Source organism: Tauraco erythrolophus, chromosome 27 (genome assembly GCF_009769465.1).
Source record: "Tauraco erythrolophus isolate bTauEry1 chromosome 27, bTauEry1.pri, whole genome shotgun sequence".
In the NCBI taxonomy this organism is placed as follows: domain Eukaryota; kingdom Metazoa; phylum Chordata; class Aves; order Musophagiformes; family Musophagidae; genus Tauraco; species Tauraco erythrolophus.
Window position 1 is genome coordinate 5689669 of NC_141491.1, and position 15373 is coordinate 5705041.

A 15373-nucleotide genomic window follows, 5' to 3' on the forward strand; every position below is an offset into this window, starting at 1 on the left:
GTATTTTTCCGGAGGTTGGTTTTTTCCTTCTTCTTTTTGTTTCCTTGGGGGGTTTGGAGCTTTTTTTGTGATTTTTGTTTCCCCCCCCCCACCTTCGTCAGCTTTTCAGCATTTTCTGGCGGGGACTTCCTTGTGCCCGCAGTGGAGGGACGTGGGGGGACACCTGTGCCCGGCGGTGGGGTGGCCCCGGTGGCCCCTCCGTTAATGGGCTTTGGACTGTGGGAGAGGAGAGGTGCTGGGTCAGCCCTGGGGACCGACCTCGGTGGAGACCCCAGGCCCACAGTGTTCCTCGACTGGATCAGAGTAGCCTCACAGTGTCCCCCACCCAGGCTTAGGGTGTCCCCAGAAGGAGCACCCCCCACCACGGACGAGCGTGGCCCCAGAGGGTCCCCACAGCATCCACCATCCACGACCAGGATGTCGCTGGACTCAAGACCACAGTGTCCCCCACCCTGTGCCACGGGCTACCTTGAGAGTCCCCATGCTGTCCCTCATCTCATGGGTACCCCCATGGCATCCCCCACCTGGGGCCAAACTGTCCCAGAGGGTCCCCATGGTGTCCCCAACCCGGGACATGGGTGTCTCAGAAGGTCCCCGTGGTGCCCTCCCCCCAAGCCATGGTGTCACCAGAGGGTCTGTATGGTGTCCCCTACCTGGGACAGGGTCCCAGCACCAGAAGGTCCCCATGGTGCCCTCCCCCCCAAGCCATGGTGCTCCCAAAGGGTCCCCGTTGCACCCACCCACCATCCACGACCCAAAGACCCAAGACCACGGTGGCCCCCAGCGTCCCCTACTCGAGACCAGGGGATACCCAGGGGGTCCCTGTAGTGTCCCTCACCTGGCACACGGGCATCCCCAGAGGGTCCCCAAGCCATTCCCAAGCCATGGTGTCCCTGTAGTCCCCCCCACCCAGGACCAGGGTGTCCCTCAGGTCATGGGTGCACTCAAGCAGCCCCAAGCCCTGGGAGGAGGTGGGTCCCACCCTGTCCCCTCTGGGTGCTGGTGGCCCTGGGGGCTCCCCCCATTTCACTGCCCAGCATCACGCCCTGGTGCCTCTCCACACCCCCAGGAGCACCCCAAACACCCGCTCACACCCCCCCAGCTCAACAGAGGACCCCCCAGCACCCCCCCACCCATCTCGCCCCTACCTTCAGGGCGCTCCGCTTCTCCTCGAAGCCCAGCGGGGTCCCCGGCTTCTTCCTACGGACAGAGCCGCCGGAGTCGGGGGTGGCCGAGGTGGGGGGGGGCGCAGGGCCGGGCAGGGGGGGCGCAGCTTTGGGCTTGACGGGCCGGCAGTACGTGGCCGCGTTCTTACGCTTCTTGACCTCGTCTTCGGAGATACAACGGGGGGGGCGGCGGCGGCACCCCCGCTGCGTGCAGCGGCGATCCCCGGGGCTCCGCGGCGGCGGCGGCGGGGGGGGGGACACCGCGACAGTCCGGGGGGGCGAAGCGTTTCACCCGTGTCGTACCGTTGAGGACGGCGGTGGAAGAAGATGACGCCGGACAACCCGGAGCGATGGATTTCGTCTTGCCGGGGGGAACGGAAACCTGACAGCCGGGATTTGGACTTTTGATTCCGGCCCCCGGACAGGTCCGTTTATAGGGGGGGCCAGCGGCGGTGAGGGGGGGCTTCCGTTTGCGGGTATCCGGATCTATCCCGCCCGTTGCTTCCCGAGCTCGGGAAGATTTGCTGGCCTTGGTGGAAGGCAACTTGCTGAAGGAGGGCGAGGGGATGTTGGCGGGCAGGGGGGAGGTGATGGACTGGCTGCCCCCCCCCCCGCATTCCGGCTGGCTGCAGGCGGCCGCGGCGTGGGGGGACCCCACCGTGTAGTTGAGGTTTGCGGGGAGTCGGCCCTCCCGGCTGCCGGGGGGGGCCACCGCCGCTGAGGTCCGTGGGGGGGCGGCAGGGGAGGGGGGCGGGGGGGTAGGGCTGCAGAGGGGGGTGGAGGGGCTGGGGGGGGCCGGGGGGGGGTGGAGAGGGGGCTCGGCAGCTGGAGGGATCTTCCTGTGGGAGGGGAGGGGAAGGGTGAGATGGGACCCCCCCCCCCGGCGTCGAATCCATGCGACCATCCCTTGCCCCTTGCTACATCCCCCTCCCTCCCGCCCCCAGTTCAGGTGGGGAGGGGGTGAGGCGAGACGTCCCCCCCAAATCCCGGCTCCTATCTCTGCCCCCTCCCCACCGTGTCCCCCCCAGTTCAGGTGTGTGTGGAGGTGAGACAAGACCCCCCCTAAATCCCCATCCCTATCTCTGACCCCCCCCATCCTTCCTGATTCAGGAGGGGAGGGGGCGAGAGGAGACATCCCCCCCAAATCCCTGCTCCTATCTCTGCCCCCCCCCACGTCTCCCAAAATTCAGATGTGTAGGGGGGTGAGACCCCCCTCAAATCCCCACCCTTATCCCTGACCCCCCCATCCTTCCCGATTCAGGTGGGGAGGGAGATGGGACATCCCCCCTCCCAAATCCATGCCCCCATCCCAGCCTCCCCCCACCTCCCTCCCAATTTAGGTGTGGAGGGGTGAGACAGGACCTCCCCCCACCCCAAAATTCCCCCTCCCATCCTCCCCCCCCCCCGCCCAGTTCAGGCACACCCCCTCCACACCACACCAGGTGGGATCCCAGGGTGGGTCAAACCCACCCTGAAGCTGGCTGCCTTTGCCCCCCAGCACCCCCCAGCACCCACCGCCCCCCCTCTTGCCCCCCCCCCTCACCTCCACATGTGGGAGCTGAGGTGCCGCTCCAGCATGGAGCCCAGCGCCGAGCAGAATCGGTCGAGCCGCCGGTTGAAGACGTAACAGCCGGGGCTGACCAGGCGGCTCCCGAAGGTGCAGAACTGGGCGGGGGGGGGGCACATGGTCAGCATGACCCCCCCGAAACCTCCCACCCAGAGCACCCCACCCGGCACGGGGCCGGCAGCGGGATGCAGCCGGGTGGGCTGGCGGCGGGGTCAGGGGTCTCCATCCCACCCCGGGGTCCCCTCACTCACCGCCTGGGGCCGTGGCGGGCGCGGGGGGGGGTGGGGGGGCTCCTCGCCCCCCTCCTCCTCGCTCTCCTCACTCGACACCCGGCTGCCCGCCTTGGGCAGGGGGAAGGGGAACACCCCCGTGCCCCCCTCCCCAGAGGCGGCTGGTGCATCCTCAGGGTCGCTGTCGGATGAAAGCCGGGCCCTGCACCGGAGCGGGGGGGGGGGGGAGAGATTTTTGGGATGCCCAGTATGGGGGTGTCCCCCCCCATCCACCCAGATGCCGGGGTCCTCACCTGGGCAGTGGGCAGTGGGCATGGGGGGGCTTGAGACGGCAGGGAGACGCGGCGGGGGGGCCGGTGGGGGGCTGCGGCAGCGAGGAAGGGTCCTGTTGAGGGGGGGGCAGCGGTTCCTTTCCGGGGGGGCTCCTCTCCTTCGGGGACTCGCCTTTGCGGGAACTGGCCTTCAGCTCGGCCACCAGCACGTCAAAGTCCTTGGCCCGACCCTGCACCTCGCGGCGTTGGTGAACCGAGTGGATCTGTGCCGGGAGGGGGGTCAGGGTGGGGGGGGCGAGAAAACACCCACCGGGACATCACTTATCCCCCCCCGCCCCAAGTTTCCCGGTACCCCGGTACCTTGCAGGTGAGCAAGCGGGTGCAGATCTTCTTGGTGTCGGGGTTCAGCACGCCGCACTGCCGGTTCAGGTCGCACTCCTTGCCTGCGGGCAGAGGAAGGCAGCGGGATGCCGGGGGGGGGCCGGGGGCGAGCTGGATTTGGGGGTGGGGGGGGGAGCAAGTGGTTTGCCACCCCTCCCACTCTCCATGTGCAGCCCTGGGTGAGGATTCCACCGGTGCGGGCAGTGGGACAATGTGCTGGTGGTGGCGGGGGTGGGAGGGGGGGGCTACGGTGGTGGGGGGGGGGTTACGGCTGGCTGGGAGGGGAGGGGGGGCTCTAGGGGGGTCACCCCAGCTCACCCCAGCCAGGACTGGAGATAGAGACCCCCCCTTTCTCAGCACCCCCACTCCAGGGGGGGAACAACAGTGCCAAGAGTCATCCTCCATGGGGGCGGGGGTCCAGCATCTCCTGCCCCCCCCCTTTCACCCCCTCGCCGGGATAACCCCCCCCCATTTCACCCCCAGCCTGGGTTCTGCTAACGGCATCGCTCAGTCGCCCGCGGGCACCGCGGCACTGTCCGACCCCCGTGTCTGGGGGATGCCACACACACACACGACACACACAACGCAGTGGGGGGGTTCGACCCTGGCTCACGCTCTCGCCGCACACCACCACCGCTGCCGCCGCTCCTCCGCGCCAGCCGCCACCGCGGGCACAGACCCTAAACCTGCCAGGTGAACGGAGCTGCGGTCAGGGCACGGCTCCTCCGGATGCAGGGGGGAGAGGTGGGAGATGCCCCCTCGGTACCTACCCCGCTGCCAGACCCGGCCGCCAAAAGAACGGGACCGGGATGCCACGCCGGGATCAGGTGCCGCGTGGCACCAAACTGCCGCCCCCACCCCGTCGCCGGCAAGGAAAGGGGGGACTCACGCGCCAGCTTCTTGTGGGACCTGGGGGGCAGCTTGGAGGCACCCCCGTCCTTCTCCCCTGGGGTGGGCACGCTCTCTGGTTGGCACCTGGGGCCGTTGGCGGGCATCGCCGAATCCCCCCCGACCCCGGCCGACACCGGGGGCTCTTTTGGCACCGCGGCGGTGGCGGGTTTTCCCAGGGGTTCCTTGGAGTTGGTGGGTACGGCTTTGGGGGGCACCTTGATCCCGTGCCCGTCCGGTTTGGGGATGCTGGGAATCTTCTCCAGGTTGACCACGGGCACGAACAAGCTGGGGAGAGAATTTGGTGAGGGTGGGGGGGTGTCGGTGTGACCACATGGCAGGGAACGGGCAGAGTCGCCCATCCCGGCGCTCACCAGAGGTTGTTGTCCTTGTCCGGTCGCTCCGGCAGGGGCTGGACTCGCCCGCGGGCACCCGGGGGCTTCTCCCGCAGCGCCTTGGCTGCTCCGGGGGTCCCGCCAGCCGCCGGCTGCCCGTTGACGGCGACGTGGCACTTGGCGGCGGCGGCGGCGCGGGCGTACAGCTTGCTGAGCGGGCCGTGGCGGCGTTCTGCCGGGACAGGGGGGGACGGGGTGCGGGGGGAAAGCCCAGTGTTAGCCCGTGCCAGGGGTCCCACCACAGGGAGCCCCCCGACACCGGGCTGCGCCGGCACAGCCAGCCCTGCTGTGTCCCTCCCGGTGCCAGAGGGGGTGCCAAAGTGGGGGTACAGCCATGCCCGGAGCCCCCCCGGCTCACCGCAGTGCTTCTGGAAGGCCTGAGGCTTCACCACTTGGCTGCAGTGGTTGCAAACCACCAGGTAGAACTCGTCGTGCGCTGGGCAGTGCCCGAAGATGTTCATGTCTGCGGGGGCGAGAGGCTGGTGAGCGGCGCGGCACGGTTCTCACCAGCTCTTGGTGCCATGGGAAGAGTCGCACGGCTCCAAAACGGCGGGTTTTCTCCCCAAAGGAGGGATCTTACCTTCCTTAATCAGGGTCATGGCATCCAGTTTCTTGCCGCCGCTCTTCCCGCTCTCCTCCAGCTCCGACCCTGATCCTGCCGGAGACAAAACCCCGTCAGCAGCAGCTGGCATGGAGATGCTCCCGGCTTTCCCCGGCTGCATCCAGCACCGGGTGCAGCCGCCGGGTCCTGGCCGCTGCCAGCACCGCCACTCCCGGCCGTCAAACGCCGCCGGCGCCCCCGGAACAATTAAACGGGCTGAAATTAGACCAGAGGGACGGATCCATCCCGGGATCAGGGCTGGCACCATGGTGTGCCATCACCTCCGAGGGCCCCGTCCCGCCGCCATGTGCCGGACTCTGCCAATCGCCCACAGCCAGCGCCGTGCGGGTGCTCCTGGGGACAGCCCCGTCCTGGCTGGGACGGGACTGGGGACACCCCGGTCCCCACCCGGCCGTGGCACCGCAGCCTGCGTCCTCGCTGGCCGTGCCAGGTGGGTGTCCCGGCCCCAGCCAGCTGCACCGGGCTCTGCCACGGGGGAACCGGTGTCCACCAGGCCAGCTGTGCTGGTGTCCTGACCAGCTGTGCCATACTGGGTGCCCAGTGCTATCCAGCAGTGCCATACTGGGCACCCAGTCCTGACCAGCTATGCCATACTGGGCTCCCAGTGCTGTCTGGCTGTGCCATACCAGATACGTAGTCCTGTCTGGCTGTGCCATACTGGGCACCCAGTCCTGACCAGCTGTGCCATACTGGGTGCCCAGTGCTATCCAGCAGTGCCACACTGGGCACCCAGTCCTGTCTGGCTATGCCATACTGAGCACCCAGTCCTGTCCAACTGTGCCATACTGGGCACCCAGCTGCGTACAACCCCATCCAGCCGTGCTGGGAGCCCGTGCCGTGCCCACTGGCTGCCCGCTCCCATCCAGCCATGATACAGGGCACTGGTGAGGCAGTGCCCATCCTGGAGTGCCCAGTCCCAGTGTAGGGTGCTCAGCTCCCCAGTACCCTGTGCTTGGTTCCCAGCTCAGGGTATTCCAGTACCTGGTGCGTGATGCCCGGTTCCCCGCCTAGGGGGTCCTGGTACCCACCGCCTGGTTCCCAGTGCCCAGTCTGGGGCAGTCAGTGCCCTCTGCTTGGTCCAGCATAACAGCAGCAAGCGGTTCCCAGGCTGGGCTACCCAGTTCCTGGTCCAGGCTACCCTGTGCCCACCACACCCGGGGATATCTGGCACCTGAGACAGAGCTCCCAGTAACGGGCACAGGCTTCCCAGTGACCACACTGGGGTGCCTGGTGCCAGCTCTTGGCTGCCCGGTGCAGGCTGCCTGGTTCTCAGTGCCCGGTGCGGAGATGCCGCTGCCCGGTTCCCAGTGTTGGATGCCCGATTCCCGGTGCCGGATGCCCACTTCCCGGCGCCGGCTGCCCGGTGCAGGATGCCCGATTCCCAGTGCCGGCTGCCCGGTGCAGGATGCCCGATTCCCAGTGCCGGCTGCCCGGTGCGGGATGCCCACTTCCCGGTGCAGGATGCCCGATTCCCGGTGCAGGATGCCCGATTCCCGGTGCCGGCTGCCCGGTACAGGATGCCCACTTCCCGGTGCCCGCTGCCCGGTGCCGGCTGCCCGGTACAGGATGCCCACTTCCCGGTGCCCGCTGCCCGCCTACCGCGCGGCGGCGCTAGGACCGGGGGGCAGCGGGCGCAGCTCCGTTCGCGGCAGCCCCCCCGCCCGCCCCCGCCGCCGCCGCCGCCGCCGCCGCCGCCCCTCACCCGGCTCGGCCGGCGGCCCGGCCCGCTCCACCCAGGCGCTCCAGCTCTGCCCCGCGAACTCGTCGAGGCTGGGCAGCCGCCGCTCCGCCGCCGCCATCGCCGCCGCCGCGCGCCCACGCGCCGCCATCGCCGCCGCCGCCGCCGCGGGAGCGCGCGCGCGCGCCCCCCCCCCCACCCCCCCCGCCGCCGCTGCCGCCGCCGCCGCCCCCGCCCCCGCCCCGCGCGCCCCCGCGCATGCGCCGCGCGCCCCCGCCCGCCCGCGGCACCACGGGCGGTGTAGTCCCGCCCCGCCCGGGGGGTGCCCCGCACCGGACAGGGACCGGGACCGGGACCGGCGCCGTGCCGGGACACCCGCTGCCCCCCCGGGCGAGATACGGGGCTGGACAGCCGGGGGCGAACTACCCGCTGTGCGGGGCCGGGGGTTACATAGACACCCCTGTGGGTGCCCCGGGGCCGGGGTCCTATAGACCCTCTGCGCAGGGCTGGGGACGCGGGGTTATGCATACCCCTATATATACCCCTGGGGGTCCTGTAGACCCTCTATACAGGGCTGGTGACCTGCGGGTTATACATACCGCCTATATATGCCCCTGGGGACCCGGGGGTCCTATAGACCCTCTATACAGGGATGGGGACCCGCGGGTTATATATACCCCTTGGGGTCCTATAGACCCTCTATACAGGGCTGGGGACCTGGGGGTTATACATACCCCCTGTATATACCCCTGGGGGTCCTATAGACCCTCTATACAGGGCTAGGGACGCAGGGGTTATACATACCGCCTATATATGCCCCTGCGGACCTGGGGGTCCTACAGACCCTCTACACAGGGCTGGGGACGCGGGGGTTATGTATATCCCCTATATACACCCCTGGGGGTCCTATAGACCCTCTATACAGAGCTGGGGACGCAGGGGTTATACGTACTGCCTATATATATGCCCCTGGCGACCTGGGGGTCCTATAGACCCTCTATACAGGGCTGGGGACCTGCGGGTTATACATACCCCCTGTATATACCCCTGGGGATCTGGGGGTCCTATAGACTCTCTATACAGGGATGGGGACCTAGAAGTTTTATATACCCCCTATATATACCCCTCGTGGTCCTATATACCCTCTATACAGGGCTGGGGACCTGAGGGTTATATACACCCCTATATATACACCCCTGGAGATCTAGGAGTCCTATATACCCTCTATATAAGGCTGGGGACCTGGAGTTATCCCTATATGGGGCTGAGGACCCAGAGGCGACATATACTGCCTATATGGGGTTGGGAGCTGGGGTTCCATATACCTTCATACGGGGCTGGGAACCCAGGAGTTATATATACACCTCCTATACAGGGCTGGGGACCCAGGTTATCCCTATACAAAACTGGACTCCCAGGGGGAACATACACCCCCTATATGGGGCTGGGGACCTAGGGGTTACCCCTATATGGAGATGAACAGCCAGGGTGACATATACCCCCTATACAGAGCTGGGGACTTGGGAGTTATATATATATATCCCCTACACAGGATTAGGAACCCGATGTCATCCTTATATGGGGCAGGATGCCCAGGGGTTATATATAGCCCCTATAGAGGTACCCGGTGTTTAATTACTCCCTGAATAGAGCTGGATACCCAGGGTTATATGCAGCCTCTGTATAGAGCTGAGCGCCCAGGTGTTATATATGTCCCTTTATGGAGGTAGACATCCAGGTGTTAATATACATCCCCTATAGAGAGCTGGACACCCAGGGGCTTATATATCCCCTTTGGACACCGGGTATTATCTATACCCTTATGGAGAGCAGGACACCAGGAGTTACCCATATGCAGAGCAGGAAGCCTGGGAGTTACATATAGCCCCTATACAGCGCTGGGGCCCCAGGACTTATATATATCCCTATAGAGAGCTGGACACACAGGTGTGATGTATATCCTTATACAGAGCAGGACATTCCAGGCTTATATATGCCCTTACACAGAGCAGGACATCCAGGAGGTATATATACCCCCTATATAAAGCTCCTTATACAGAGCAGGACAACCAGGAGTTGTATATATCCCTTATATAAAGCCCCTTATACACGGCAGGACATCCAGGGGTTATATATACCCTTAAACGGAGCAGTACAATCACGTGACGTATATACCCTCTATACAGAGCCAGACACCAGGGGTTATACACACCCCTATATAGAGCTGGTACCCAGGACTTTTATACGCCCCCCCCATACAGACGTGGACACCCCGGGGTTACACATACAGCCCCCTATAGGGAATGGGACACCCCGAGTTACACAGACCCCTATATACAGCCAGGCAGCAGTGGTTCATGCCCCCTACCCGGGGTTACGTATCCCCCCCCGTTATAGCATCCATACCCCCCTCTATAGCGTCTCCAACCCCGGGGCCAGCGACACCCCGTCCCCGGGCTGGCGGCCGGCGCGAGGTCCCGGGGGACAGGTGGGACCCCCCGGGGGTGGCTACTGCTTGTCGATGGCCCCCTGCTCGGCGGCGGCGGGGTCGCGGGGCGCAGCCTGCGCCTGCCACGGCGTCTCCTTCAGCACGAACCAGCAGTTCCCGGCCCACAGCAGAAAGTTGATGAAGCCAAAGAGCTGGGGGGAGAGGAGGGACCCCCGGAGGGGGGCACCCATGGGTGAGACCCAGCCCCAGGCACCCCACGAGCCCTGTGTGCCCCGTGCACGCCGTGTACCCCATGCACTTCATGCGTCCCACGCACCCCATGTGCCCTGTGCATCACACGTGCCCCATACATCCCATACACCCCACACACCCCATGCAGCACCCTGTGCACTCCACGTGCTCCATGCACTTCATGCACCCCATGAACCTCCTGCACTCCATGCACCCCATGCAACCCATGCACTCCATGCACCCCATGCTCCCTGTGCACCCAGTGTGCCCCATGCACCCCACACACCCCACGAGTCCTGTGCGCCCCGTGCACCCCATGCACTTCATGCATCCCACACACCCCATGCAGCACCCTGTGCACTCCACGTGCTCCATGCACTGCATGCACTCCACGTACCCCATGCACTTCATGTGCCCCATGCACCCCACATGCTCCATGCAGCCTATGCACCCCGTGCAGCCCATGCACCTCCTGCACCCCTTGCACCCTATGCAACCCATGTACTTCATGCACTCCATGCAGCCCATGCACCTACTGCACCCCATGCAACCCACGCACTCCATCCACTCCATGCACCCCATGTGCCCTGTGCACCCAATGTGCCCCATGCACCCCACACACCCCATGCACCCTGTGCACCCCAGGCACCTCCTGCACATCATGCACCCCATGCAACCCATGCACTTCGTGTGCCCCATGTGCCCTATGCAGTGCACATGCCCCATGCACCCCACATGCCCCATGCACCCCATGAACCGTATGTGCCCCATGCAGCCTATGCACCTCATGCATCCCATGCCCCCCATGTGCCCCATGCACCTCCTGCACCCCATGCACCCTGTGCACCCCATTCAACCCATACACTTCATGTGCCCCATGCACCCCGTGCACCTCACGTGTTCCAAGCACCCCACGCAACTCATGGCCCTGTGGACCTCATGTGCTTCACTCCCCCCATGCACCCCACGCGCCTATGCCAGGGGCTGCATCACCACTGCCCACCCTGGTGTGTGAGTCCCCCATGGCTGGGGGGTGTCTCATGGGGGTGCAGGATGGGTCCCATGTCCTGTGGGACCAACACAGAGTTGGCACCGTGGCCATGAAGCACATGTGTGCGTGTGTTTCCCCCGCCCTCTCCCGACTGAGCTCGGGAATCCGGCACGCGCGTGCACGCACGAGGGCTCATGGGTGTGAGCGAACACGTGTGCATGCCTGCGCGTGTGCACACATGTGCATCCCGGTGTGCACGGTGTGTCCGGGCATTTCCATGTGAAAACGTGTGTGCATGGGTGCCCGTCCCTGTGCACGGGTTTGGCACATGCAGGCATCCACGAGCACGTGTGTTCCCGTGTGTGTGCACACGCGTGTGCCCCCACAAGGGCTGGGGGGCGCTTTGCTCTGCCTGAAGCACCACGAATCTCTCCCCCAGCAAATAAATACACGTCCCCATGTGTGCGTGCCCCTATACATGCCCACGTGCGAACACATGCGTGTGTGCGTGCCTATACCCAGTGCCCACCAGTGCCCAGCTCTCACCACGGAGATGTTGGCCAGCCCCATGGCCGGCGTGGTGCCGGCGTTGCAGACCACGCCCTGGCCCTGGCAGACGCCCATGGCGGCGATGAGGCTGCCCGGCCGCGTGGCCGCCTTCACGTCGGTCAGCCCCTTGCCCCACGCCGCCGCCGCCACCAGCCAGAAGAAGGCGAAGCAGACGGTGATGCAGAAATCCTGCCGGAACGGGGACACCGGACTCAGCCGCGACCCTGGCACGGAGCGGGGCAGGATCCATCCCGTCCCATCCCGGTGGCGCGGCCGCCTTACCGTGAAGGGGAGCTTCTTATTTTCGCCGTAGAGGGAATGAAAGCGCAGGTACAGCACCAGAGCCGCCATGGCGTAGAGGAAGGAGAAGACCCCCAGGGTCACGAAAAATTCGGCGGGAGCGGAGAAATCGCCGACGAGGTGCAGGGTGCGGGTTTCCGTCTCCTTGCAGGCTGGCATCTCGAAGGGGATCTGGTATAACCTGGGATGGCGGGAGGGGGATGGCGGGTGAGCCGGGGACGGAGGGGACGATGGGGATGGCTCTGCCAGCCCGAAATAACCGCGCTGGGGGAGGGACGGAGGGCACGGACCTGCTGCTGGGTCTCAACCTGGACCCTTCGCCACCGTCCGGTGCCCCGGCACAGTGCTGGTGGCTGAGGGAAGGGGTTAAAACTGTGGCTCATGGCTGGCCCGGCTCCATCCTCACCTTCCCCAGTCAACGAGGTTTCCCCCCGGGATGGTGTCGGGAACTGGAGCTGGGGGACGTCCCCGCGGTGCCGGTGGTACAGAGGGTCCCCAGCTGGACCTGGCACCTCCCTGCCCACAGGGACCGTGGCTGCGGTGCCCCAGCAGCAGGGATGGGGTTTAACCCCAACCCAGCACCCCATGTCCCCCCCAGCTTGCTGTGGGACCACGGCGGGTGGGTTTCTGGGGAGGGGGGTCTGGGCTCGGTGCCCCCTCACCTGAAGGGGTACCCGAACTGGACAGAAATGACGCTCATCTCTCTGGCTTCACCGCCGCATTTCACCGTCGCCCCGGTCTCGCCGCTGAAGGAGCCGCAGGCTCCAAAGGCAAAGATGGCGAAGAGCTGCGGGAGACGAGCAGCGGGTCAGGGGGGGTGGGCTGGAGACCCTGGGGACCCCCCCACCCTACCCCAACCCTGGGGTGGGATTCACTCAACCGGCCCCGCTCGGGGTTTGCACCACCCCGGCGCTGAGTCACGGCGGTGCAGGGCGAGGTGCCACCCCGCAGCTGTCGGCCGCGGGCACCAGCGCCAGGGCTGCCACCGGCACCGGGATTTGTGGGTGGCAGCAGTAGGGGGCAACGCTCCGGGGCATTTTGGGGGACGGCAAGGCCAACCCCACCCCTTAATTTTAGGCAGGGTGCTGAGCACCGGAGCGGATTTCCAGCAAACCGGGAGCATCCCCTGTGGTGGGATCCCCGGGGTCCTCCTGTCCCCATCGGTCCCCCTCCCTCGGGAGCTGCTGCTGCCATTTCCCATCCCTCGGCGTCCTCTCGGCTCCGACCAAGGGTGCCAGGAACACGTCATTCCCAAATAATTTTCTGGCAACTCATCCTGGTGCAGCTCACGGCTTCCCCAGGCTGGCTGGGTGAAGGGGGGAAGCTGAGCCACCAGGCCTGATGCCGTGGGGATGGGCAGGCCGACGTGTGGCATCAAAGGTAGAAGCAGAAGCGTTGGCGGCCGCCTTCCGGATTTTTCCTCCCACTTTCAGTTTCAGGGTGTCTGTGAACGTGGGGCCTCATCCTGCATGGCCCAGGGTGCCCGGTGCCTCAGTGGGTGGGACTATCCCAAGCAAAGAGCTGTGGGACGGGGGGAAAAGCCCCCTCGACTGGCTCCTCTGGGTGGGAGATGCCCAAATGGATCCAACCTCTCGCCCCAGGGCTGAGCCCCCTCCTGCCTCAGTTTCCCCAGCACTGGCAGCCGGGAGCGGGGTCAGCTGGGAGCCCCCCAGCCACGGCGAGGCTGAGCCGCAGAAATGCCGCCCTGAAATCCAATCCCGGAGCCATTCATAGCACGGCCGGCACGGGGCTGAGGCCGCGGGCGCTCGGCTCCCCCTGTCCCCGGGGTCCCCCCTCCTGGGTCCCGCTGACCCCCAGCCCCCCCTCCCCACCCACCCAGCTGGTGCCCCCTGAGCCCGTGGGAATGATGGGGACTCGGTGCCCCGATGCCACCGTCCCCTCGGGCACGGCCGGGCAAAGCCACCTGCTCAAGGTCACCCGGGGGGCCGTGCGGCCCGAGCCCAGGCATTCGGGTGGCCCCGCACCCCGTCTGCCCCGGAACCCCCCCAGGATGGGGTCCCCGTGGCCACCGCGGTGGGGGAATCTCCAGAGGGGAGGGGGGGGTATCCAGGGTCTCCTCGCCCTGGGGGGCTTTAGGAAAGCAATGGGGCACCCCATATTTGGGGGTGGGGGGAAAGTGCTGGACAGGGGTCCCGGGGGACTAGCACCCAGGGGTGCTGGGGAAGGGGCTGTGCTCGGGGTGGGGGGGTCCCGGTGCCGGGATCAGGCCCGGGATGGGGGGGGGACACATGGGGCCGGGGGGCCCACTCACCCATTCCAGCACCTTGATGAAGCCCAGGGGCTCCAGGAGGCGGCCCCAGCGCACCCCGCCCAGGACGCGGTCCTGCGGGGAGAGAGCGGCGGGAGCCGGGGCACCGCGGGGGAGCACCGGGGGAGCGGGGGGCTGCTCCGGGGCACCGAGGGGGAGCACCGGGGGAGCGGGGGGCTGCTCCGGGGGACCGAGGGGGAGCACCGGGGGAGCGGGGGGCTGCTCCAGGGGACCGAGGGGGAGCACCGGGGGAGCGGGGGGCTGCTCCGGGGGACCGAGGGGGAGCACCGGGGGAGCGGGGGGCTGCTCCGGGGGACCGGGGGGCCGCACCAGGCGCTGCTCCGGGAAAATGGGGGGAGAGCACCGAGGAAGCGGGGTGCTGCCCGAGCGGAGGGCTGCACCGGGGGACCGAGGGGCTGTTCGGGGTACCGGGGGGGCTGCTCCGGGCAGGGGGCTGCCCTGGAGGACCGGGGGGCTACATCGAGGGGCTGCCACGGGAGTTGCCCCGGACGGGCGGCTGCACCGGAGGATCGGGCTGCTGCGCTGGCCAAGGCACCGGCACAGCGGAGGGCTGCACCGGAACTGCACCGGGGGTCGCACCGGGCGGCTGCACCGGGGGACTGCACTAGGACACCGGGGGGCTGCAACAGGAGTTGCATGGGGGGACCGGGGCTGCACCGGGAGCTGTCTCGGAGAACTATGCCGGGCCACTGAGGGGTTGCACCGAGAGACGGCCCCGGGCGCCGGGGAGTGGGGGTAACACCGGAGCCCTACCTGGAGCCGGGGCGTTTTGTCGCCGGCCGCGGGGGCGCCGGGCTCCGACATGGCCGGGCCGGGGGCGGTGGGGGCGGTCGGTGCTGCCTCCGCCGCCCTCTGGGACCGCTCCGCTGTCAGAGCCGCCACCGTGAACCCCACCGCCCCCGGGGCGGGCAGCACCGCCCCGCCCCCGGCAAGGCCCCCGGTCCGCCCCCGGACACTCTCCCGGGACAGCCCCCCGCCCCGATCGGCCCCCGGTGCCTCCGCCCAACGTGAACCCAGCCCACAGCGGGACGGGCAGCCCCCTCCGGGGGTGTCCGTCCGTCCGTCCTGAACGCGACGGGGAGCCTCGGCGCCGTGCCGGCCCCCAGCTCCCGGTAGAACGCCAGGAGCCCCGTTACCGGTCCCGTTACCCGTTACGGGGCCGGAAAAGGGGCTGTCGGCACCGGGAGCGGGCACCGGCACGGCCCCGGAGGGCCCGGGGGCATCCCGACGCCTCCGCCCTGGCACCCGCTCCCCGGTGCTCCCGGCCCGGTAACTCCCGCCCGGGACCCGCGGCGCTCCCGCCCGCCCCGCCCCTCTGGCGCTCTGGCCCCGCCCCTCTGACGCTTCGGCCCCGCCCCCTTGCT

At 67.3% G+C, this 15373-nt stretch overlaps 2 protein-coding genes across 2 annotated transcripts; both read right to left on the reverse strand.

Moving 5' to 3' along the window:
- Positions 1-201: 201 nt before the first annotated feature.
- On the reverse strand, positions 202-7350 carry ATXN7L2 (ataxin 7 like 2). The gene is made up of 12 exons (XM_086627131.1): positions 7224-7350; positions 5480-5548; positions 5258-5362; positions 4879-5071; positions 4506-4792; positions 3596-3678; positions 3257-3498; positions 2985-3165; positions 2710-2831; positions 1459-2005; positions 1149-1370; positions 202-216 (listed from the first exon to the last, which is right to left on the reverse strand). Exons 1-12 carry the CDS (start codon positions 7348-7350, stop codon positions 202-204), a joined length of 2193 nt encoding a protein of 730 aa, XP_086483257.1.
- A 2357-nt stretch (positions 7351-9707) lies between these two features.
- On the reverse strand, positions 9708-14813 carry SYPL2 (synaptophysin like 2). The gene is made up of 6 exons (XM_086627363.1): positions 14763-14813; positions 13992-14063; positions 12382-12506; positions 11702-11900; positions 11417-11608; positions 9708-9839 (listed from the first exon to the last, which is right to left on the reverse strand). The coding sequence occupies exons 1-6, from the start codon at positions 14811-14813 to the stop codon at positions 9708-9710; spliced, it is 771 nt and encodes a 256-aa protein (XP_086483489.1).
- Between the last annotated feature and the right edge of the window lie 560 nt (positions 14814-15373).